The following is a 27436-nucleotide window of genomic DNA, read 5'->3' on the forward strand; positions in this document are numbered from 1 at the left end:
ATATTGACTAATGTATTAAGCATGAGCTCGATGATTCTCGATTCTGTTAATAATCGAATCAAATAGCAATGCCCGACAAACCACTAAAACAGGTTTGTTCGAAGAACGCGCATATAAATACGGATACTTCGCGTGTGGCCGGTTGACTCATATGTTTTAATTTCACTTCCATTCTTCTTTTGGTTTTCTGTTTTGTATCTATAGGTTTATGACCAGCAATATGTAATAATGTAAAATAAGCCGCGAAAACTCCGCGCAACATCCCGTACTGCGTGTGATGCAGCTAAGAACTGCACAGAAAAAGACATTCGCTATCCTTGATCTCATTCATTGAACTATCAACGCCGTTTATCTTTTTTAAAGATATTTCTTGTTCCTAATATGGCTATAGCACTCTGAAAGGCACATTTATTGTCAAATCTACATTAAACTTGGTCAGGACATTTGTTTTAATGATTAAGGATGAGTACGAAAATTGTTCTGGTCTGTTGAAAAACATGGCCGCCAGGGGGCAGGGAATTAATCCTTATATGGCTATAGTAAAACCTTGTTAGCAATCTAAAAGTTACATTTATAGATCACTCTTAATGAAACTAGGTCAGAACATTTGTTCTAATAATAATCTGAGTTGCCAAAAACAGACCAGTTCCTTTGTATCTGAGGTGAGGGACTTTTGGCCTTTCAGGCCCTCTTGTTTAACCTTATCTTAAACATTTTGCGTATTTTCAGTTAACCTGTTAATTTACTGGTAACAATAATAGGTTAACCAGTAAATGCTTAAGTAACTTGTTTCAAACCTACGAATAAGACTTAACTTCATAAACTGAAAAACTAGATAATTTGACATAACTTTATAAATAACAGAATTATCACAGGTATAGTACAACATATATATAATTTAATTCTCTGCAACCTTTTCACTAATATTTTTTGTTCATGTACATATTCACTTATAAGTAAGACAATCCATATTGAAAACTGATTCAATCAGATCTTTTACAATAATCCCTGTAGATATTTTTTCACTGAAAATACAATAAAGGTGCAAAGTTATATAAAAGTAAAATAGTCTTAATAGTACTTCTTCCGTTTTAGATTTAATTACATTAGTAACCATTCAATTATATGTCAAGTAGTTTATCAATCTGTGCATGTCAAAACGGTTTAAACAAACATGGTAAAACACAAATTTACACTGATGTCTTTTCAAATATTGTCTTTTGTCTTAAAAGATTTAAGATAAGTCAGGTGTCTCCGACATCTTTTTCCTTTTTCTCCCAAAAGTCACTGACGCGTCGTTGGATTCCGCCATTTTCCTCGCGCCACTCTGCCTGCCACTGGCGCAACTCTTGAATTTCCGGCTCCTTTCGAACCTGTTAAGACATCTTATTATTTAAAAGTAAATTTACCCAGTAGGTAAAGTGGAGTTAAAAATAAACACAATAAGTGTCTTGTTCTGAGAAAAATGGGCTGAATGCATGTGCGCAAAGTGTCGTCCCAGATTAGCCTGTGCAGTCCGCACAGGCTAATCAGGGACGACACTCTCCGCTTTTATGGTATTTTTAGTTTCAAGGAAGTCTCTCCTTACCGAAAATCAAGTTTAGTTGGTAGTGTCGTCCCTGATTAGCCTGTGCGGACTGCACAGGCTAATCTGGGACAACACTTTACGCACATGCATTATGCCCAGTTTTCTCAGAACATGACACATATATTCCATAAGGAAAAACCAGACCAAAGTCACAATCAGATTTCCTTTTTAAAGATCAATAAACAATTGGTTTATTCAACTGTGATAGTTTAAGCAAGCTCCAACCCAAAGTTATAGAGTTTACTAATTTTACAATGTTAAAAGCATTTAACTTCTCCAACAATAAAAACAGAATTGGTTGCTTGTAAAAGCATGTTATCTTAAGACCACCAATAGTTTGTTTGTTTGGATATTTGTCATTTTCAACATTACTTCATGGCAGTTAGTTATACTACTCACACTTTTCTCAGTCACAAACACTTGGAGAATATAATTCTTTCAATGAATGACAACTACTACCTTGAATGAGAGTTAAATTTGCCAAACAAATAATCTAATGATGAATCCCCACACAAATTATGTGGAAAGCCAGAAAATAAAACATCAATCCTCAATTTTGTAGACCAGCACTCTACTGAGTCACACAAAAAACAAGTATCGTTGAAAACGATGGATGCTCCCCTTATGAAGGCGCTACGAGAAACTGTAACCAAAGAGTGACCTTGAGAAAATCTATTATTAGCCTTGGTGACCTTGACCCCAGTGACCTCAAACCTCATCAAAAGGTAGAGGTCCATGCAAGGAACCTACATGCCAAATATGTAAGAGATCTGTAAAATATTGAAGGCGCTATGTGAAACTGTAACAAAAGTGTGACGGAAAGTGTGACGGAAGGAAGGAAGTAAGTACAAACTGGCAACTACATGCGCCCCAAAAATGTATGTGGAGCATAACAATGGATGACTTAATTTAACCATTTCCCACTCAGAAGCAAAGTGAAAATGGCTAGGTGCAAACAGCGTAAAACCAGAACAACTTGCGAGTAACTCGCAGTCTGTTCAGGTTTTATGCTGTTTGCTGCCCATCAGTATCTTAGGGTTGGAAATAAAGCCTTTAAAGCTTGAATCTAGTAAGAAAGGTCTCAAGTTTTATTTAACTTTCTTAGGGACTACAAATGCGTAAAAATATGTATCTAAGTGGTAAAGGGTTAACAAGATGCTTAATGTTCCATATTAAGGATGGAGACCTCACCCTGTAGCCTCTCCAGAAGGACTGTATCTTGACAGCAGCTTCCTCCTCTGTCCAGATTAGAGACAGCGGCAATGGGGGTCTAGGACTGAAACATCAAGCCGTATGAGCCTCATTCTGGGAAAACTGGGCTCAATGCATTTGATTAAAGTTTGGTCCCAGTTTAGCCTGTAAAAAATTGAACAGGTTAATCTAAGACAACACTTTCTCCATAAACTGGATTTTTTATAATATGAAACTTCTTTTAAACGACAAATACCATACAAGTGTAAAGTGTCATTCCGGCACAGTCTTGTCTGGTATGATACTTAATGCACATGCGTTAAGCCCAGTTTTCCCAGAATGAGGCTTAGCAACATAGCAAGATGTGCCTCAGGATGCATGTTGATTTCGGTAACAATAAAAAAATACACTGGGTTTCCTGGGCATGATTTAACTGCATTGCAACAAAACAGGCAAACGTTCAGAGTATACAAAGTTACATATCATCACGGATCCAAACTTTAGCAATATCCATAATAACCCTATGTAAGCAATTTAGAATTGCTAATATTTAATAACTCACGCAGGTCAGCCAAACATATGATTTTGTGTACATAATTTAGTTTGGAGTGAAATCCCTTAACGCTGCTTACAGAAAAAACTAACAAGGCCGCTGCCACTGAAGCCAACCCTGATGCCGTTGCGTTGAATAACTTGCATTTTCTTCAAAAAGTTCAGCTTAAACCCACCTGCAATTTCTACCAATTTTTTTAATGGTGCTTGCTTGTTCAACTCTTTTTAAATGGGAAGATTGATTGATTAACCATGTCAATAAATTAAACTAATTCAGTGACAAAAATAAAAGTATTGCTTAAGTTTTAACCTTTTTATTTTAGCTCAATTGCATTGAACATCTAAGGCTTATATGAAAGCTCTTGAGTCCGTTTCTGGGACTAGAACTCTGGGACTAGAACTCTGGGACTAGAACTCTTGGACTAGAACTCTGGGACTAGAACTCTGGGACTAGAACTCTGGGACTAGAACTCTGGGACTAGAACTCTGGGACTTTAACCCTCGGACTAGAACTCTCGGACTAGAACTCTGGGACTAGAACTCTGAGACTAGAACTCTGGGACTAGAACTCTGGGACTAGAACTCTGGGACTAGAACCTGTCCTTGGTGTCTATGAGGGAGAATTAAAAACTGCTCCCACAATAAGGATCAAATCCATGACCTCTCAGTTGCTATGCGGACACCATATCCACTACACAACTGCGACTGAAGTATTTGTTGAATTCCAAATCAACACATTAGTACATGAGTTTACAAACTAGTCCATTTGACTCGTCCTATGCAGTTATCATTATCAATAATCAAATCTTAAATTATTGTAAATATTTCAGACTGGGATCCGGAAAAAATTGCAAAGTGCATAATGTCTAAAAAAGTAGCATGGTACATTTAACTTGACTTACTGATCTTTGAGCCATTCCTTAACAAATGGAATATCTTCAAGGTCTCTCTTTGATCGCTCAGCCTGATTCGGATTGTTACTGAAATTAAATGGATTATCTTCAGGGGACCGTTTCAATAAACGTCATAGTACACATTTACAATATGATACATTTTTCAAAGATGCATAATTGCGCAAGTCCATATCATATGATTATAAATTTTCAGTACTTTATTAATATCATTGGCCTCTCAAACGACATACATTTGATGAGCATGGCGAGTGAGTTCATCTACTTATTTCGATTACAAAATTCTCTTTTAAGTTAAAATTGTCGAACGATCGTTTATGAAACGGCCCCCAGGTAGGCTTCAAATTTATTCCCTGCCTCCATTAAAGTTTCTGTTTAATTAAAGGGACTTTACAAATGTTATTATTTTTTAACTTGTCATTACATGAGTTTACTAACTAAAGTACTTTTATTGATCTAAAATAACAACAAGAGCATCGCATAACGCGTGCCACGCTCAACTGCGAAAGCTTGTCAGATTTTTTTTTTTTTAGAGGTCACAGTGACCTTGACCTTTGACCTAGTGACCCAACAAGAGATGTGTTCGTCAGAAATACAATGCCCCCTACTGCGCCACTTTGAAATAAAATTTCTATTTATCATTTGGCAGGTATAGAAATCATCTCCCTTTTAAGCTTATTACTTCCCTTCGATTTTGTCCAATCCAACAGAGGGGGAGGGGGGTCTGTAGACAGTAAAAAATGACCAAGTCAGACATCACTGACAAGTTGCAACCAAGGCCTGTGGTTTATCAAAGAGAGCAGAGTTTATCATGTATCTATGGACATAAGTCCACAGGTATGTAATGAACAATACTATTAACAACTTTGTACATGAAAGAAATGATAATTATATCATTAAAAAAACCTTTAACAAATCAATCATTTGAGTTATAAATACAGTCAATCTTGTATTAAGAGACCACTCAAGGGAGTAATCAAAAGTGGTCTCTTAATAAAATGGTCTTTAAATAAAAAAGGCCATTCTGGAAGAATGCTTACCCTCAATTTTAATCTATAAGAAGGTTAATCTCTTTTGTCAACAATGATTTTAACATTTATAATAAAATGAATATAAACACAATACATAAACAATATTTTACTTATAATGTGTTTTACTTTTTCACTTATTATAAATTATCATGTATTATAAATGAATTGTGTGTACATATTTATTTGCACAAACAACATAGACAAGGAAATATTTTTCGCATTTTTTTTCACCTGACACATTATTTTCCACGTCTTCAAGCACCTCGGCTTTACGATTAAGAATGTTCTGAATTTGAGTTTTACCGACTCCAAACTCATCTGCGATTTTACGTGCACTTTTACTCTTTGACAATTCCAAAACCCGAATTTTCTCGTTCAACGTTAACACTTTTCGTTTTTACATTTTAATATCTGCATGTACGCTTATAGAAATCTGACTCGATTACATCATGAGCTGAACAAATTAAAACACGTCAATTGAAAACAAACAAACAGACCTAATTGTAAAATTTATTAAATAAATAACAATGTGATTGGCTAACAAATATCTACTAATTAGCATAAATACAAATTGGTAATGTACGGATTTCAACAGATGTTGCCGATTAATAGTTTATTTTCCGCACTTCTCAGGAAATGTTTGTCACGTACAGTGCATTGTTTCTGCACCTGTTATCTAAACTCGAGAAAAATCGGCGTTTTCTCTTAACGTTCCACATAGTAAACTATTTAAGCTGTAGACTGTGCTTAATACGTTCCTCTATTATTCAACTCAATAAATTGATACGCAGTCTACAACAATACCGGTCAGAACCGGTCAACATGACAAAGCATAATCATAATGGTTGGTGTGAAAACAAAGCAGAGGTGTAACAGTACATCTTATCGGCTTAGATAAACAATTAACACGGATTTGTCCCTGAAAGATCAATATATTAACCACTTTTACCTCCTAGTGGTCGCTTAATTCAAGATTCGGACATCAAAATACACAAAAATCAGCGGTCGCTGGTCGCGTAAGACAAAAGTCGCTTAATACAATATCATTATATAGCGAAAAAGCTCCGTGGGATTTCAAAATGGTCGCATAAGACAAAGGTCGCTTAATACAAGTGGTCGCATCCACAAGATTGACTGTAATCAAAATAATAAATCTATACAGTAAGTGTGAAAAGAACTTCAATTCTTGGTAAGGAAATATATAATATGAGATTTATAATTATATAAATTACTTCCCTTGAAAATAATTGTCTCTAACAAATCTCTATTTTTAGTAGCAAATAATTAAAAGCCACTACCGTGACTGTAGATTCACCACTCAAAATTTGCAGCTCCATGAGATACACCTGCATGCCAAATTTATAATGTGGCTATGTTTAATATTGAATAATTATCTCCCTTTAAAGCTTATTACTTCCCTTAAATGTGTATTTTTTACCGTAGACCTTGAAGGATGACCTTGACGTTGACTTTTTACCACAATGTGTTTGTCAGAAACACAATGCCGCTTACTACACCGCTTTGATTTATTTAACAAAAATATATACGTGGGCAGGTCAGATAACTATGGCCATTTAAAGCTTATTACTTCCCTTGACTTTGTTTTTTTGACCCTAGACCTTGAAGGATGATGTTCACCTTGAAATTTTACCACTCAAAATGTGCAGCTCCATGAAATACACATGCATGCCAAATATCAAGTTTCTATCTTCAATATTCAAAAAGTTATGGCCAATGTTAAGGTTTTAGCATGACGCCTACAGCGGACGACGAGCTAGCTATGAACATAGCTCGGGTTTCTCCGAAAACAGCCGTGCTAATAAAAACTAATAAAAAAGTTGAATAAATGTGTTAGCAAAGTCTAACAAGGTACCATGGGGCAACAGGATCGATCATATGTTTGCAAATTACAGGGTACCGACAGCTTATGCTTGATAATTTGTTCAATATCAATAGATGACTATCCATTTAAAAAACATAATAGAAACCACAGGTACTCAAAAAAATTGTGTTGGTCCTAATATATATAATAAGAAATTACATGTATACACAAGGACCTAAAAACAATTGTCAAGTACCTGTGATAGAAACTACATTTTATAATATTCTTATTTATGAGTCTTATTTCACCTGATTGAATACAAGGTTTACTATCATTTTTTTAATTAATGCTTTAAAGAGCATTTTCATTTTACCAATTTATCAGTTAACAGGTCCCTTTAGTCAATAGTAAGGTAAACACAAAAATATTATGGCAAGTTATTGCTCAAATCAATACTGAGCAATTTGATAAGCTGTATACAAAATTAAAAATTTCAATCAGTCTTCTATTTCACTCAATGTCACAATATGTGTATTATAAATTAGTAATAACTGGAAACATACTTGTACAAAAACTGTGTTAAGAAGTCCAGAGCATCAAATTTTGTTCTCTTCCTCTGAAATTACAACAAGGCATGTCACAGCACTTCATGATGTATGCAACAAGCATCCGCGCAGTCTGATCAGGAACTAGCCTGTCCACATATGACAACACTCAATCTTGCTTAACTTTCATGGGGACAGCATAGCTCCTGACCAGATTGCGCAATTGTGAAGGCTTGTCTGGAGCTACACTGGCAGCATATGACATAAGACCAAGTTTTGCATGACGTTGGTCTTATATTGTATGACCTAATATACACAGTACACTGCATGAAAAGCTGTTGATGCCAATCATTGAAATGACAAATGATTGTTTATTTACAATATATTAACTTGCGAAAAGAAATTTGTAGAAACATACAAACACCTTCATTTGCAATTACAATATTGACCATAGATTCATAAGGGTTTCTCACAATTATATCTTGGTTACATGTACTTGGCAACAGAATGTGTTTATTGTCTATTGTGTATTGTGTGTGAGTCATCTCAAAATAACAAAGATATATTTTGTTTATTATTGTTTATTTTATGGGTCATTTCAGTATTCTAGTCAGTCAACAGCAAAAGTAAGGCAAGTTCTCACCTCAAAGCATTTCTCCTTCTTAGCCTGTTCAAGCATTCGCTCTATTGCTGGTAGCAGGACAGGGAATACATACAGTTCCAGATACTCACTTGGAGAGCCTGCGGAGCAAGAAAGAAGTCACAGCTTTTCACAGTGTGGTAAGAATAATTTAAAGTTAGAGTTAGACCTTTATGTTGTATTTAAATTGGTGCTCAAAAAGTATGCATTAGGCTTCCTGAATCATTAACTTTCCTTAGTTCATGTTACATTTTACTATTATACAAATAACAATTGGTGACAAATACAGCTAAACCTGTACAGAACTGAATGTGAAAGGTTCAAAGGTTGTATAAATGAATGTTACATTATTGTTTATGCCACTTATGACTGCAATATGAATATCTACAGTTTATAACAAGCAGACAAGGATAACAGAAACTAGAGCTTTGTCACAGACGTGACGAATACCCCCACATGCCGCATTGACACATAATATTTTGCATGTTGTCTTCACAAAAAACAGCGGACACCATGCTCAATTTTTAAAACACACACTTAGTGACCCCTTGACCTAGTTTTTGACCCAGAAAGGCCCATGTTCTAACTTGGCCTTAAGATCATCTCCATAAAACTTCTGACCAAGTTTGGTGAAGATCGGATGTAAACTACTTGAATTAGAGAGCGGACATCATGCTGAATGTTAAAAAACGCACTTAGTGACCCCGTGACCTAGTTTAAGGCCCGGAATGGCCCATGTTCAAACTTGTCCTAGAGATCATTTAGACAAAACTTGTGACCAAGTTTGGTGAGGATTGGATGAAAACTACTTTAATTTGAGAGTGGACACATGGTGAGGTTTTAAACGCGCTAAGATACCCCGTGACCTGGTTTTTGACCCGGCATGACCCATATTCTAACTTTACCTAGACATCATTTAGATACAACTTCTGACCAAGTTTGGTGAAGATTGGATGAAAACTTCTTGAATTAGAGAGCGGGCAACATTGTGATGTTTAAAACGCACTAAGTGACCCCTTGTTTTTGACCCGGCATGACCCATATTCAAACTTGCCCTAGACATTATCAAGATACAACTTCTGACCAATTTTGGTGAAGATTGGATAAAAACTACTTGAATTAGAGAGCGGACAACATGGTGAGGTTAAAAACACTAAGTGACCCCGTGACCTAGTTTTTGCCCCGGCATGGCCCATGTTCGAACTTGACCTACACATCACCTAGTTACAACTTCTGACCAAGTGTGGTGAAGATCAGATTTAAACTACTTGAAATAGAGAGCTGACACAATGCTCAATGTGTAAAACGTACGAAGTAACCCTGTGACCTAGTTTTTGATCTGGTATGGCCCATGTTCGAACTTGGCCTTCAGATCATCTAGATACAACTTCTGACCAAGTTTGGTGAAGATCGGAGGAAAACTACTTGAATTAGAGAGCGGACAACACGCTGAATGTTTTAAACGCACTAAGTGACCCCGTGACCTAGATTTTGACCCGGCAAGGCACATGTTCGAACTTGGCCTAGACATCATGTAGATACAACTTCTGACCAAGTTTAGTGAAGATCAGATGAAAACTACTTGAATTAGAGAGGGGACAACATGCTGAATGTTTAAAACACACTAAGTGACCCCGTGACCTAGTTTTTGACCCGGCAAGGCCCATGTTCGAACTTGGCCTAGACATCATCTAGATACAACTTCTGACAAAGTTTGGTGAAGATCGGATGAAAACTACTTGAATTAGAGAGCGGACAACATGCTGAATGTTTAAAACGCACTAAGTGACCCCGTGACCTAGTTTTTGACCTGGCAAGGCCCATGTTCAAACTTGGCCTAGACATCTCTTCTGACCAAGTTTGGTGAAGATCGGATGAAAACTACTTGAATTAGAGAGCGGACACTTAATACGGACCGCAGGTGCCTTGCTACACTTTGGGGGATTGGGGCCGGGGCCCTTAGAGGGGGGAATTTCACATCGTTTTGGGCGAAAAGGGGAATTTTAGATGATCTTTTCACCAATCATTCAACGCTTAATATTGCTCTATTTTAATGTAATTTACATAAATATACATTTAACTAAAGGTTTATAGCATGAAACCAGCTGGCAACATAGGTATAAAAGTTAAAAAAAAAAAAAAAAAAAAAAAGTTTTTGGAGGGGGGAATTTTTAGCTGAAATAGGGGGAAAAAGTAAACTATTTTAAGGAGGGAATGGTGCCGAATTTCGGCCCCAAAAACGGCCAAACGAGGGCCCTGGACCGACAGACATACCGACCGACCGACAGACAAGTTCACTCCTTTATACCCCCCTAAACTTCGTTTGTGGGGGTATAAAAATGTGTTGATATCAAAACTCCACAACTGGTTCCTGAAAAAACTTATTCAAAAAATTGATTTGAAACCAAACTTTACATCAAATACCTGAGATCAAAACAAAGGCAACCTAAAATCTGCCAAAGCACATGGCATGTAGCAGTCACACCACTTACAAAGTTCCTTTTTGGGTATAGGGGGAGGTGGTGGAGTTGACGACTTTGCTGGTTTCTGTGTAAATGCGTATCCTATCACTGAGGGGTGTGTGATGGCAACATTTACACCCTCTTCAAGATTTGCATCTGTGGGAACCTACGCAAAAATAAAATGGAAAATATTACATCACAGAAATAATGGTTTAAAACTATTACATGTACCAGTAATACATTACTTTGATGCGACTTCAGTGATAGGATTGCCATCTTTCTCAGAAAATCAAGAATAAAATAAGAGCAACACCAATAAGAATTTAATTTTATGCAAAACTTCAAAAATCATTTGTTTGAAGATGTATGAATATCAACAAATTTATGTTTATTCATTTGACAAAACATGAACATGTATATTGTCCCATCCAAAACAATGAAATACATTTGTTTATAAGCAAATTGCTGCAATAATAAGTTAACACTAACCTTGGTATGCATCTGCCCATAGAATACCGGATTATGTTTAGCAGGATCAAAGTCCTGATAATCTGTTAAAACTGATGATTCATCCTCTTCTATGAAACGTTTATGTCCAGAGAATTCTGTAAAAATATGCAGTATATAAACTAATTAACTTTTAGGCAACAATGAGGACACTTAACAAAATGCCTAGATAATGACATAATACCATACAATATAAGGTTCCAGTGACTGTAAGATAAACATATCAAATTATTTAATTTAACTAAATATGTAATAATTATCATACACAAAGTGCAGGTGGTAAATTTTCGTTATATAGTCTTTTAAATGACAAAGTATCAGAAAATGCTAACTATAATATATATATTGCTGAGACTGATCAAGCCCTATAGCCTAAGAATGGGGGAAAAATTGCCTTCATTTTCAACATCCTAGCCCCCAAGATTTGTAGTGCTTAATAATAACATTTAGCGCTTGATATTTCTAAAAATTACAAATCTGCAAAAATATCTTATTTTTTATTAATTTTCCATAAATATTTTTACGTTACCACTTCCATTCCCTATTTATAAACAATTTATTTTAATTGATCAGATTTAAAAGATTAATTCTATTCATAAAAAGTTAATAACCTCAGATTGGTTGATGCATATACCTGTTAGTGTTTGTAAATAAGGCAAAATAATGGTGGCCTATATGAAAACAAATACATTATCCAGAAGTTTACATAGGGATTTAATGCATGTCCCACAAACATGTTGGCAATTGTTAGACAGTGGTGGTTTTGTTTAAGTGAAAAATACCGGTATTAGTTTGTCATGCACTTATACAATGGCCATTTATGGAAATTTAAATTTTCTGGTTTCCATCACAAAAAGTGTGATATTGCATTACCTAGCATTTAAAAAAGTATCAGTAAGTTTGCATCCAATGTCTCAATTATTAGACTAGACCAACGAGCAGCCCATGGGACACACATAGGAACTATAGCCTTTGTCCATATGGATCATGCTTGTGAACCACCGGTCCCAAAAGGTTACCCATATCGGCCGCATTGATAGCTAAAGAAACTTCAGCGTACAGTTTATATAGTATTGACATACCTGTACATCAAGTCGCGCCAGTCAAAAATCATAAAAAGCGACATTTAAAGTTATGGTAGCCAGAACTACCCCATTGACAGTGTGCAAAATTCAGATTTTAAAGTAATAGCCCAAATTCATATACACATATATAATCAAAGTACTGACAGTACTTGTGTGACAATGCTTTTGAAGAGGATTGATATAAAAGCATCTATTTAATTTTATCTACATCACCACAATTGTATATGAAGGTACAAACTTTTTGGGTAGGAAAAAAATGGTTACCAACATTTTGGGTACACAAATTATGCAAAATAAAATGGGTTGAAAAAAGATTTGGTTATGAAAAAAAAATTGGGTAGGAAAAAAAAAATTGGGTACGACAAAAATTGGGTACGAGCAAAAATTAGGTACGAAAAAAATTGGGTACGAAAAAAAAATGGGAGTACAGGGAAGTAGTATCCGTTGGGAACTTGATCCATTCAGCGAAACTGGGAGGCGGGTTACATTCTCGATCAAATATAACAAGAAATATCTTTAAGATATTCGACGTGTATTTTCTGTACCACTTATTTAAAAAAACGTTATGTTACAGTAAAATGTTTGTGGGTTATAACATAACGTTTCAGCATATAAATTCAAAACTTGACATGCTCTTTAATTTCACATGTTTATCATACCAAACTTTATATTTTGTTGTTTCCTTTCCTAAGTTAATGATGCTGTACAGACGTTATTTCACATGCCCATGTGCATGAACATAAATTTTTTATCTTTTGATTATTTTTTTTCTTTAATTCAATAAGCTTAGGCATGTTTGTTCGTTAAGTACAGCAATAATTTCATGATGATTCCGGAAAGTAGGTATGAGCACATAGTCATAAGAGCACTTGAATACGTGAGTTCGCCTATGAACACATGGTAAGGTTAACTAAATCTCCGCGATATGACCTAATATGTGTTTCAACAGCAAACGATATCCAACAAACGAATGAATAATCAAACATAGTATGTGTACTGATGTGGCTCGGTAATTTCGGTTTGAAAAGTTTATTAAATATGCAAAATGAGAAAGCACGCATAAGAGCGAGTTTCTCAGATGTCACATGGCTATTATGCTGTTTATATACCATAGTCGCTACAACGTTTACAATTGGCAGGTTCGAAATAATTCGTTTTCTTTACACTCATGATCGTGTTGAAAGTTAATTATACACGTTTTATTTCGCAATTTATTTACTGAATCACGACAAATGTCAAATACAATACAGAAAATGCATAGTTGTTTCATTGATCTACAAACATATAATGAATTGAATATAACTGATTAAAAATTAACATTTTCAAACTATTATAAAATCTTTTTCCCAGAATATGCTGTCCTATTTTTAGCTGAGCTTCCTATACCTTTATCAATGATAATAAGCGAAGTATGCCGATTAGAATAATCTAGCTATCTCAATCGGACTGGCTCGGTCTTTTACATAGGTCGCCATTGTGAAGATTTCTTTCATGGTATGATAACTTAGACGAGCTGCTTCGCAGCATCGTCAAAAATGATTTCAGTAAAGTCTATCATTCATATGCATCAATTTTGTAAATATCAATATAAGTATACTACATGAAAACATTTTTGAAACAAGGGCTGTTTGTAAAACATGCATGCAACCCATATGGGCTGTCAGTTGTAGTGGCAGCCATTGTGTGAATACCTTTTTTGGAACTGAGACCTTGACCTTTGACCTAGTGACCTGAAAATCAATAGGGGTCATTTGCGAGTCATGATCAATGTACCTATGAAGTTTCATGATCCTAGGCGTAAGCTTTCTTGTGTTATCATCCGGAAAACATTTTACTCTAGTGTCACCGTGACCTTGACCTTTGACCTAGTGACCTGAAAGTCAATAGGGGTCATCTGCGAGTCATGATCAATGTACCTAAGAAGTTTCATTATCATAGGCGTAAGCATTCTTGAGTTATCATCCGGAAACCATTTTTCAAAGTTGAGTCACTGTGACCATGACCTTTGACCTAGTGACCTGAAAATCATTAGGGGTCATCTGCGAGTCATGATCAATGTACCTATGAAGTTTCATGATCCTAGGCATAAACGTTGTTGAGTTATCATCTGGAAACCATTTACTATTTCGGGTCACAGTGACCTTGACCTAGTGACCTGAAATTCAATAGGGATCATCTGCGAGTCATGATCAATGTATCTATGAAGTTTCATGATCCTAGGCATAAGTGTTCTTGAGTTATCATCCGGAAACCATTTTACTGTTTCAGGTCACCGTGACCTTTGACCTAGTGACCTCAAAAGGGGTCATCTGCGAGTCATGATCAATGTATCTATGAAGTTTCATGATCCTAGGCATAAGCGTTCTTGAGTTATCATCCGGAAACCATTTTACTATTTCGGGTCACTGTGACCTTGACCTCTGACCTAGTGACCTGAAAATCTATAGGGTTCATCTGCCAGTCATGATCAATGTACCTATGAAGTTTCATGATCCTAGGCATAAGCGTTCTTGAGTTATCATCCAGAAACCGTTTTACAATTTCGGGTCACCGTGACCTTGACCTTTGACTTAGTGACCTCAAAATCAATAGTGTTCATCTGCGAGTCATGATCAATGTACACATGAAGTTTCATGATCCTAGGCATAAGCGTTCTTGAGTTATCATCAGGAAACCATTTTACTTTTTCGGGTCACCGTGACCTTGCTCTTTGACCTAGTGACCTCAAAATCAATATGGGTCATCTGCGAGTCATGATCAATGTACGTATGACGTTTCATGATCCTAGGCCTAAGCGTTCTTGAGTTATCATCCGGAAACCATCTGGTGGACGGACCAACTGAGGGACTGAGCGACATGTGCTAAACAATATACCCCGAACAAGCCACATAAGACATGCAGCATAACACATTCTAAAAGTAAAAGCCATCTTTGCAATGATATCTTTTCTTCAAATGGTAAAATGAACAAACAAGAGGGCCTGAAAGGTCCAAAGTCGTTCACCTGAGATAACAAGATATTATTGGGACAAATATTGTGACCAAAATTCTTGAAGATCGGAAAATAAATGTGACCTCTCGGGTGTTAACAATGTTTTACTATAGAAATATAAGGAAAAATGCCCCACCTCCTGGCAGCCATGTTTTTCAACCAATTGTAACCATTTTCGAACTGATCCAAGATATCATTGAGACTTTAACTCTGGCCAAATTTTATGAAGATTGGAATATAAACGTGGCATCCAGCATTCTTGAGTTATCATCCGGAAACCATCTGGTGGACGGACATACGGACCGACATGTGCAAAACAATATACCCTCTCCTCTTCGAAGGGGGGCATAATAATACAGTAGAATGAACCAACAAGGGAGGCAACTTGTTATGTCACAATTTGGCAGTGTATAAAAAGTGGTACTTAATTATCTCGCTAAACATGAGTCTAAATTACGTTTAAAAGCTATTTTCTGATTGGATGAAACAGTCCGAAATCATCCAATTAATAAAGTCGAGATATTTATCTTGCGGAACATGCAATGCCATGCCGCATGCAAGCTTTTTATAAAGTAAATATCGTAAATCAAAAAGTTTGTTATGTTTTTTTTTGCGGTCATAGACAGTGTTCCTGGCCGAAAACGATGCAATATTACTTGTAAATCATTCATGCATTAGTTTTTAGCAAGAAAGAGGTAGAATATTAGTGTAAAACATAATTTTTTTCTATTCAAACTTGTGTCTGCTACAATTTAACGAGTGGTTACGGAAATTACGGATTGTACAGATGTATCGACAGACATATGCAAAACGAAAGAATAGCTTGCATATTTCAAGTTTATCAGCCTTGAAATTACCTATTAATCAAATGAGAATCGAAATTATTAAAATATAAACCAGTAATGTTCATTAACACCAAATTCTTTGGGCACAACCATCATATTTTTGGAAACAGTGATGTATTGTTTTTCAGAAACCGACGATCGGTAATTTCCATAACCATATGGAAAATTTCATCACTGATGTTTTTCTCAAATATTCTACCGCAAAATTATAGTATACCATTAAACAAATGAATGACAAGTAATAAATCCTTGATTTTGGGGAGGGACACTGTCTATCAATGCTAAAAAAAAAGCATAAAGGCTAAACTTAAGTGCATACAATATTGAAAAATAAATCATAATTCAAGTGTAGACAAGTGTTCGTTTTATCCGATATATTCATTCATCCACATTGCTCAGACACTCAATTATAATGGAAATTATTACGAATATCTGACAAAAACTTGCATTATTTATTTTTATCTTTAACTTCCATTTCATAAATGTTTTTTTGATAAATGTCGTCAATTATTAATTGTATATAGATTTCTCTATAGTTTGAAAAACATTTACCGGTAGGCAAATATTTCTCATGTAAGATAAAATGCAAATAATTAATAAAATATTCCCTTTTAATCAGTATGTTGGTTTATCAGTCAATAACAATATCACTTTGAACATTGAATTATTTAAAAGTTATAACAAACATTAAATGTTCTCCGAACAAATGATTCATAACACATATAACAGATTGATAGGAAGATATGAACAAATCAAGGTTGCTAGGTTGCCCGCCTAGAATGGTCCTGTTAGTATGGAAGTACTTGATATATAAATTTATTAGCCTGTCGGTGATGTAAAGACATAAAATATTTTATGAATGTCTCAAAGCGTAGAATTATTTTGCATTTAGTAAAAGAAAGGCAACATATAACCATTATGTGGCTGACAAGAACTTGTGGCAGAATACGACTAAAAAGAGGCATTATGCTTCTTGAAAATAAAAGTAAACATCATTATATATGAATTTTCTTATCAAAAGTGTTATTTTTTGTGAATAGGGGAAATACATTTTCAAGAATAAACAATATAATTATAAATGTTTTGGCGAAGTGCATTATAGTATTATCATAGTACCAGTTTTGGTCTAAAAATCCAGTAACATTTTTTAAATTTCATAACCCCTTGTTGCAAAAAAAAAATCATGAAAAATAGAATAACCTATTAAAATAAAATAAAAAAGGCTTTTTTAGACCCTAGATATTATTTTTGCAATCATTTTTCATCAATTACAAATGTTTAAAAAAAAAATGTGTCATGCTACTCATGGTACCAGTTTTTTGTCGAAAATTAATTACATTTTTAAAAAATGCATTACCCCTTGTTGCCAAAAATTTTATAAAAAATATAATTTTCAAAGATATCCTTTAAAATAAAAAGAAAATGCCTTCTTAAACCTTAAATATTTTTCCTTCAAGCATTTTACATCAATAATTATTTATGTTTGAAAAAATTATTGGTTCATGCTAAATACTGTTTGATATACTGTAAATAATGTAACTACACATCCAAGTAGTGAGTCCATCAAACTATTGCAACCGAAACACCTGGTGTGCCAAGGCACCAGCCGAAGTCAAATGCCTTCTGACTTAGTGCATTTTACTATTTATATTTTTATGCATTTGTATTTGTTTGAAAAAATGTATAATCTTAAATGACATCTTCTGACCATGCATGTCCTAGATTTCAAAATCCAGGCCCTGGTCTGACACATTGGTAACATTAACGTTAAACTGTTACCAGGCTTCTGAATTTAATTAGCCAGGTCACAGGAAAAGGGCAGTCTAATCAGTATCCAATTAAACTATTTGTCATTGTCAGAAAACCGCTCTTAAGCAAACAGCTTTCAAGCAACTGCAGGCTGAACTGGATCTAAACTGGCCACAATCACCTTAATGTCTCTTTTACTGGGATACAGTTCATTTAACTTTAAAGAGATCTTTTCACGTTTTGGTAAATTGACAAAAGTTGAAAAAAGTTGTATCAGATTCGCAAATTTTTGTTTAAGTTATGTTATTTTTAGGAAACAGTATTACTGAACATTTACCATGGTCTAATATAGCGATTATATGCATCTTTTAACGATTTAAAAATTATAAAGCGTTGCAACGCGAAACGATTGAATAATTTGGAGAGTTATGTTGTTGTTGTTTAATTGTGTGAAACTACGAAGATTGCTTATATTAGGTATAAAATACGTCAACCATATATACTTGGCAGAAAAGTCGAGCAGGCTAATGCGTTTTTACTCCAGGACTAAGGGGGTCACTGGTTCAAGCCCTGTGGCGGACTACTTTTTTTAAAAGAATTTTATTCTGGATTTTTAACTGGAGCTTTTAAGATCCAATGTTTACATTTATCAATATAAAGCATTTAATGACTAACTTCAAAACATGTTAAAATCTGTGAAAAGGCCCCTTTAACATAATATCTACTCCTATAAATATGAGGTTGATATACATGGACTAAACGGTAAATTACGTCTAATTATTTGGACTATGATATCAAATACTTAAATAGAAAATAGAAAGAATTCATACAAACCAGTAATTTGAGTTAAGAGTTTGTAATCAATGTTGTATTTCAGGACAGCTTGGTGATATGCAAATTCCATATGAGCTGTTGATATCGGGTATCATAGCCATTCAATAAGACGCAAAATGCTCGAACAAAATTTATAAAGCAAAATGTGACTTAAATTGATAACTAAAAATACCAGTATCATCAGTATGCCAGTTTTGCCTTGTCAATCTGTCGAGATCCAGAAAGTGCTTCATTTCACATTGAATATATCCTTCGAATTCCATTTATTGTTGCATTACTTAATAGCGAAACAAGCCAATTTAAGCTGTAAGAAAGTTTTAACACGAGTGTTATCAAGTCTCTCATGGGCGAGTTGTAGAAAGTGATCCATTCACATCGAATATATCCTTCGAATTCCATCCATTGTTGTCATTAGTGGAGATTTAGTGAATAAATAATTCATATATCATATAAATGACAGCTTCTAAATAGCGAAACAAGCCAATTTATGCAGTAAGAAAGTTTTGAATCGAGACTCATGGGGGCGGCCATTGTTGAATGTTGAAACACCAACGACAACTCTGCTAGGAGAATCAACAAGCAATCTCCTACGCAGTGGCGTATGCCCAAGGGAAGTAACTGAAAAATCTCAATAGGACTGGCTTGGTCTTTTACATAGGTCGCCATTGTGAATTTTTTTTTATGGTTATCATACCTTAGACGATGCTGTTCCAGCATCGTCAAAAAGTAACATTTCTTACTAGGCCGACTATATAAAAAATTTTTAACTCCCATAAGCCCGTATGGATTTTCACTAGCCAAAACCCTTCGGGCTAGTGCGAATTTAGCGCACTGTATTTATCTGCTTTCTAAGATATGTTTCTTTGCATATGGTAATTTAGGCTAAATACAATTTGAAAAAAGCTTAAATTTGCTACTGTTCCACCATGGTTAAAGCCTAAATAATTTTTAGAAATATATACGATCAGAGTATACCTGTGTTGGTATTCCAATTGTTGATAAATAAGTCATCATTGTTTACACTAGAATGACATATATTTTCGCGATGTGATTTAAAGTTATAAATGAACTTATCAGGTGGATATTAAATGTTGAAAATATATTTTTACTATTTCAAACTGTGAAATTTAAGTAAAAAACAACAACCTCTGCATATCTGTTCGTAAAGATTCGGTTCGGCAACTTTGGTTATCACAGACATTTTATTCTTCACCTTACAGCAACTGAGATAAACAAATGCGCGTAAAAATAGTGCATTACCTATACGCAGTAAAATATCGCAGTGTTTCTTTCTGATTATCATATATCGTAATTTTATCTGCTAATATCGCTTCTTAACATAATTTTGTAAGTATCTATTTGATATTTAAAGGCCGTTAGGCAAATGATTTTCGTGTATGAATCGAATGTTTCTATGGTCTATTTTCAGGGGAAGTAACTATTGTACGGAACTGAAAGTAGACTTTTGATAGCAAGATGTCAGAGGTGAGAAAAAAATTGTTCTCGTTATGTCACCCAACATTCCTCGTATGATTGCTTTGCACGTTAAGTTAATAAGCTGGGTTATATTAAACTATGACAGAAAAAACTATGAACAAATATATAATCAAAACTCTTATTATACAATACGTCAAAAGATAGTCACATGAATAGGCTACATTGCACTATATGATTTCATTCCAGAAAGGAGCATTGAGTTGCTTTGAATGAAGAAAATACTATGTGAATATTTCAAACAATCGTGAAAGACATGTTCAAATATCATTAATGAATAAACATAATATATTTTTTTTTTTAATTAAACCAAAACTCTTCATTTATCAGCTTAACAAGAACGAAATATGTTAAAAACTAAATGCTTCACAGTTATTAGCAACTGCGCATGGATTTTATTGGTTCCAAGCATAGCTCAATATTAAATCACTACCGTTATAACCATACATATGATGATAGCCGAGCCACGTGATACAATACAGTTACTTTTTCTATTGTTATTCTTAAGTTTTTTTATTTAGGTTATGAATTTCTTTAATATGAACCTAAACTTATTATTTATTTTAGTCCCAAATATAAAAGAAAATCATACCTCTGTTCATAATTCTTAAAAAAATCCTTCCAGATCAGGACGGATTTTCTTGTGATGGCAGTGGTTATCACCAGTAGGCATGGCAAGATAACAGCTGTGTGGAGTTTGCCAGAAAAAAATCCATTAATGATTTTCATTTGTTGTTTTCTTTCAGGAGCTTAAGGTGCACTTTAATAAAATACTGCAAAGGTAAGCATACTTGTAGTGACATTATATAATACACTATGGTTCCATTTTTTTCAAAATGTATTTTTGTTGACTGGCCTTGTTCAGGTAAAATTTGTTACATTACTGATGCTTGGATTTAATTGACTTAATAATTTTCAATAGAAATAAATAATTCAATTTTACATTGAATTTGACATGCATTGATCTATAAAGAGATTTGTAAGCATATGATAATTTTATTTGACTCGGTGGAAATGCAATGCAACAACTATTACGGGAGATAAGAATTTGTTGGTGAACTGTGGTATTGCACCATTTTTACAATCACAACTTTCAGGTTTTTATGTTAGGCACGTGGTTATAGAATAATAAGTACTAAATAAATAAGAAATACTCTTAAACAGTGGTCATAAAACAACGTATGTAGGATTTTATTTACAAATGTGAATATGATAAACATTACATATAATAAGAAAATGTTATGTGTATACATTTTGATACTTTCTTAAAACATTTTAAAACAACATATACTGGTATTTATATACAGCCCATACACACCACAGCACATTTACACAATTAACACAGAGTTTACACAAAAGAAACCAAATCATGGAACATTGACATTTGTTTGTCCTTATTCACATTTAAAATTTAAATCTAAACAAATCACAGTACATTCACACGACTTTTTACTGTTGCCCTACATCTAATTGCTTGGAAATGACTCAATCCAATGGTCCTGACATTTCACTTTGTTTTAGGATGAGCTTTATATTCTGGCTTGTTGTTTGATCAGATAAATGATGTTCAATAACTAATAAAACATTGCTCATATAAATAATAAAGGTACTCTTAGTTGAAATCTTGTTTATTTAATAATAAACACAAAATAGCACTGTCAAATTAAATAAACAAAACATGTTAAATACAAGTCTTTTATAAAAACAAGCCCAACTATAATTATTAGGGATAATTTAACCCTATCCCACTCAGAAGCAAAGTGAAATGGCTATGTGCAAACAGCATAAAACCAGAACAGACTGCGAGTAACTCGCAGTCTGTTCAGGTTTTATGTTGTTTGCTGCTCATCAGTATCTAAGGGTTGGAAATGAAGCCTTATAAACTTGAATCTAGTACGAAAGTCTTAATTAAATTGAACTTTCAAAGGGATAACAATTTGGTCAAAAAACGTATCTAAGTGGTAAAGTGTTATATCACACTAGAGCAAGTGACATAAGAAAATTATAAATCAGGCGAGCACAAGTGGAAAATCATCAGACGTGCCCTGAAAATGTTCTCAAGCTAACAGTATAAGTATTAATAAAAAGGGAAAGGAAAGAGAAAAACATCAGTCAAATAACATCTTTTTTTATATCAAATATTTGTTAAATCACATTGTTAGTAGGACTTAATAAAACCATACATGGCTGGCAATCTCATTAGTAGTGTTGTCATTTTGTTTTATCCCAATTCATTTTATTTCGTTATGACTGTAAATTCATTTATGTCATTGTCGAAGTACTGTTTATTTGAAATCTCAATGCACTTACATCACTTGGTTATATTGATTAGATTTACACAAGAATATGTCGCTCTGACCTATATTTCAGTATTGAAGGTCTCATGGCCATAATTATCACTGACAGAGATGGGGTTCCAGTCTTTAAAGGTTTGTCATTATTGTAAGCCCTTTACTCTAAAATCTTTCACGTATGTACTATATTAAAGGGATATAATTGTTCAACTGTTTCAGCAGTCACATTTATTATTTAAATCTTTTGATACTTAAAATGTGAGATAAACTGGGATTACCTATGTTCTCTGTACTGACTGACGGCTTAGTTTATCCTTTGCATGTTATACTGTTTCAATTTTATTTGAATGATAACTATTTTTCAGTTTCCACTGAACACTGTCCAGAGCTGGTTTTGCGGCACACTTTTCTAGGAACATTCGGCTTAGCTGCAAATCAGGCCAGCAAACTGGGAATGTCTGATAACAAATCCATCATATGCATGTATGAGAATTACCAGGTAAGAAATCATGTAGGCTATTATATGTACCACTTCAATTTCTCAATTGATTTAACAGGTACCTACATTGTTGATAATAATAGTCACTGTCATCATAAAAAATCTGTTAATATGTATGCGCACTGGTACATCTCGTATTTAGATCCAAGACGTGTGCTTCAAAGTAATTATTACGTAAATACATGCATATCTAAACTAGTAATTGCATTTAAGTAAATGTTACAAACAATTGTTTTTATGGGGTACACTAAAAGATAATCAAGCCTATCGGTACTTTGTTGTTGTGGATTGATTAGAGAGATAAGAGAACGTAATCAGTATTTAATGTGTTAATTAATTTAACAAGTTGTATACATACAACTCACCACTCTGTTTTTTCCCCTACATTTTAAAGACAGATAAGAGTGGTAATGTACAACATATATGATTATGTTTTTGTTGTTATATTTACTGAAAACTGTTCTTTTTTCATGCAGGTTGTTCAAATAAACAAGCCCCCTTTGCTACTGACATATGTTGCTTCTAGTGACTCAAATACAGGTAGATTGCATGATGTTTTGTATTTTTAGGCATGGGTTATTGTATAATAGCTGTGTGTTCCTTCCTTAGAAGTATTTATTTTCATTTATTATTTTATTACGCATTTGTCACTTGTAGACATGTAGCAGAATTTGAGCAATCAAACTGATTAGACAACATTGCTCACTAAATAAATCTTGAACATTGTATTTACATCATATAACATATCTTCACAATAAATAAAAACAATTTGAATTCATAAGCAGTCCGTTATTTGTATCCACCGGGTCAATATGATCATCTTAGCCCTGGGCCAATTTTCTCTATCTGAAAGGTATAAGATCCCCCGACATCAACTTACCAAAATGGAGTCCAAAGTCAGTCTTAGCAAACTGTGAAGAATAAAATTCAGCCAAAAGTCAACAAATAAATAGAAAATAATTTTAACTAAACAAAGAAAACACAATTGAAAAATTAAAACATTGATTTAAACTGAAACTGTGCATTATTAGAGTAATTACATTATATTGGAGTCACAAACTTGTATAAATGACAAGACTAGTGACATGCCTTCGTTACGATTTAAATCCAATGCTTGTAATGATAAAGTTAAACAGAAATGCACTTATATTTTCAGTTTGCCCATCATTTAATCTTAGTTAGTGTAAAACTACGTGAACATTTGCATCAAATGGTAACCATTCCGACCAAAAACACGATTTACGAAATTGTGGGTCGGAACAATTTATTTGATTCCTATTGAAGTTTTCTAATTATAATATGCCTGAAAAACTCACAATCCAAAATGTGTTTTGGATGCCTTTAATGCTTTTCAATGTTATATTTTACTCAAAATCCACATTCTAATTGTTGTTCTGAGATCAAGAGTGACTTGTGGTTAAACTGTTGTGTTTTGTCACAGACATTGCATCACACAAGATACGAAATAAATTTCGTAATAAAATTAGTTGAATGAAAATAAAATAAAGAAAGCAATTATATAAGTGCAATTATTAATAACAAGTGGAGGAACAAAATAAGATTATAATTAATATCAACAATAACACAGGACATGGCTGGGCTGAATGTCTTTAATCGGCCTTAGCTGTATAATGGGCAGTTTTATCAGCATTGGGCCGCTTATAGACGTTTTGCCCAGCTCTGTCATATTCTATTGTCTCAAATATGTTTTAATTACTTGTATATAATTATTCCATAAGATCGTGTTTTATGTGTTTTAGGTGTGTTGTTGGACTTGGACAACAGCTTTCAAGATGCTCTTCAAGACTTACGTAGAGTCGTTAATACATAGTGAGCGGCCCATAGTCAACTTGATAAATTACTTTGTAACTCAAATACTCCTGAAGTTTTGCTGGTCTGGAATTGCCTGCAATCATGTTTTGTCATATTGAATGCATTGATGAAACACCATTGGTGAGAAGTTGTGAGAGTGGGGTTTGTGTGTTGATCATATGTCATGACATTGGGCTGGCTATGCTACAATACAATGTCCTTAATGATGTAACAGTTCTAAAACTGTAAATAGAAAATAATGTACAGTCATATGTTAATGTTGGCACTGGTTGTGCACTGGTTACCACCAATTTAGCATACCAATAATTTATATTCAAAGTATATTTGAAATGTAAAAAAAGCAATGTGTGCAAGACTGTCTCAAATACTTCATATATTGGAACGGACTTACATTTTCATTACTTGCCATATTTTATTAAACAAATTATGACGAAAAACATTTGTGGAAAAAGTTCAAAAAATTAAACATATATAGCATGTGATAAATATGGTTCATTTTGCTGGTATATAATATCAATGAGTCATTTCAGTAGGTATTGTTTTGAATTATAATACACATTCTATATATCTACATTTGACATGGTCTTTGCAAATTCTGTGGTGTCATTGGTACCAAGCAATCTAGTGTTTCAAAATATGGTTGCTTCCATTACAGCGCAAATTGGCATTTCATGCAATTTTATCAGTGTTGTTGTACTTGTATATTATTGTATAAAATATGTTAAGTATATTTGTAAATGTTGGGTATTTTCAAATAAATATATAATAACTGAAGCCAATGTTTTTTTTTCAAAAACTTCACAGCTTTCTAACACAAGAAACCGTCAGAGACGGGTGATGCTCCCCAAAGTTTTTTTGGTCACAATATTGCACTATATATTCAGATAAAAGGAAATGTCTTGAGGTCACAGTAGTTGGGGGGGACAAGAATTTTTATGTCCCCCACTATAGTAGTGGGGGACATATTGTTTTTGCCCTGTCTGTTGGTCTGTTGGTCTGTCTGTCTGTCTGTTTGCGCCAACTTTAACATTTTGCAATAACTTTTGCTATATTGAAGATAGCAACTTCATATTTGGCATGCATGTGTATCTCATGAAGCTGCACATTTTGAGTGGTGAAAGGTCAAGGTCAAGGTCATCCTTCAAGGTCAGAGGTCAAATATATGTGGCCAAAATCGCTCATTTTATAAATACTTTTGCAATATTGAAGATAGCAACTTGATATTTGGCATGCATGTGTATCTCATGGAGCTGCACATTTTGAGTGGTGAAAGGTCAATGTCAAGGTCATCCTTCAAGGTCAGAGGTCAATTATGTGGCCGAAATCGCTCATTTTATGAATACTTTTGCAATATTGAAGATAGCAACTTGATATTTGGCATGCATGTGTATCTCATGGAGCTGCACATTTTGAGTGGTGAAAGGTCAAGGTCAAGGTCATCCTTCACAAGGTCAAGGTCATCCTACAATGTCACACATCATATAGGGGGACATTGTGTTTCACAAACGCATCTTGTTTATAGAAAATTTTAAAGGGCCATAACTCTTGTGAAAAATCGTCCGACCAGAACCCGCTGATAATATACACATCTCCTCTTGGTAGTGAAACTTCCCATAAAGTTTCATTGAATTCCGGTCATAAGTTGCCGAGAAATAGCCCCGACAAGAATTGCACTATATGTACAGTTAATGGAAAATTTCAAAGGGCCATAACTCTGTGAAAAATCGTCCGACCAGAACCGGCTGATAATTTGCACGTCTCCTCTTGGTAGTGAAGCTTCCCATAAAGTTTCATTGAATTCTGGTCATTAATTGCTGAGAAATAGCCCGGACACAAAATTGTGCATGGACAGATGCACGGACACAGACGAAGCGGCGACTATATGCTCCCCCCCAAATTTGGGGGGGGAGCATAAAAATGTATAAATTATAACATACTTTTAATTTCGTAATGCAGAAATAAGTATTTAAAGCCACAGATATTCCTCACTGAAACAGCATTTGTGATTTTTGTAACTATTGGTAGCTGATTTCAGTTTTATTGAAAAGACTGAGCAATAAATCATTATAATTGGACACAGGAATAGTGAAAACATAGAAAATATCTATTTCATCAGTCAAATAAAGCTGCAACAATCAATCATTTTAATTAAATTTTGATGAGTACATCTAATATAATTTACTCAGGATTTTAGTACATGTATTTTAATTAAGTTAATTTTCATCTTAACATCTTCATTTTTGTTTTTATGCAGTCATGCATGTGAATACATGTTTACCAGATTACGTTTCTATATTTTATTACCATAAGTTACATATATAGCCATATAATATGTATATAAAAAAAACACATTGAAAGCTAACAGGAAATCAAAATAAATATACATTAATGTTCTATGGATGACCCTCTTATTTTGTAAAAGTAACTTCTATGGATGACCCTCTTATTTTGTAAAATTAACTTATTTTAAAAAATACAGGAATTAATGTTTGTGTGAGTTTGTTTTGTCTTCATGTTACTTTAAAGGGACCTTTTCACGTTTTGGTAAATTAAAAAAATTGAG

General features: G+C 34.1%; 2 protein-coding genes across 3 annotated transcripts; one reads left to right on the forward strand and one right to left on the reverse strand.

Moving 5' to 3' along the window:
* Positions 1-836: 836 nt before the first annotated feature.
* LOC127865907 (IQ domain-containing protein K-like) lies at positions 837-21037 on the reverse strand. 2 transcript variants are annotated; one of them, XM_052405970.1, is made up of 8 exons: positions 20840-21037; positions 11232-11347; positions 10773-10908; positions 8284-8381; positions 7659-7711; positions 4234-4311; positions 2780-2864; positions 837-1373 (listed from the first exon to the last, which is right to left on the reverse strand). In XM_052405970.1, exons 1-8 carry the CDS (start codon positions 20847-20849, stop codon positions 1245-1247), a joined length of 705 nt encoding a protein of 234 aa, XP_052261930.1. In that variant the 5' UTR covers positions 20850-21037; the 3' UTR covers positions 837-1244. The 2 variants fall into 2 exon arrangements, with proteins under 2 accessions (XP_052261930.1, XP_052261929.1); XM_052405969.1 differs by lacking the exon at positions 20840-21037 and adding an exon at positions 19900-20032.
* On the forward strand, positions 20177-25647 carry LOC127865909 (ragulator complex protein LAMTOR3-B-like). Its single transcript, XM_052405971.1, has 6 exons — positions 20177-20238; positions 20994-21028; positions 22618-22676; positions 22907-23040; positions 23517-23580; positions 24801-25647. The coding sequence occupies exons 1-6, from the start codon at positions 20230-20232 to the stop codon at positions 24869-24871; spliced, it is 372 nt and encodes a 123-aa protein (XP_052261931.1). The 5' UTR covers positions 20177-20229; the 3' UTR covers positions 24872-25647.
* Positions 25648-27436: the final 1789 nt, after the last annotated feature.

This window comes from Dreissena polymorpha, chromosome 2 (genome assembly GCF_020536995.1).
Source record: "Dreissena polymorpha isolate Duluth1 chromosome 2, UMN_Dpol_1.0, whole genome shotgun sequence".
NCBI lineage: Eukaryota > Metazoa > Mollusca > Bivalvia > Myida > Dreissenidae > Dreissena > Dreissena polymorpha.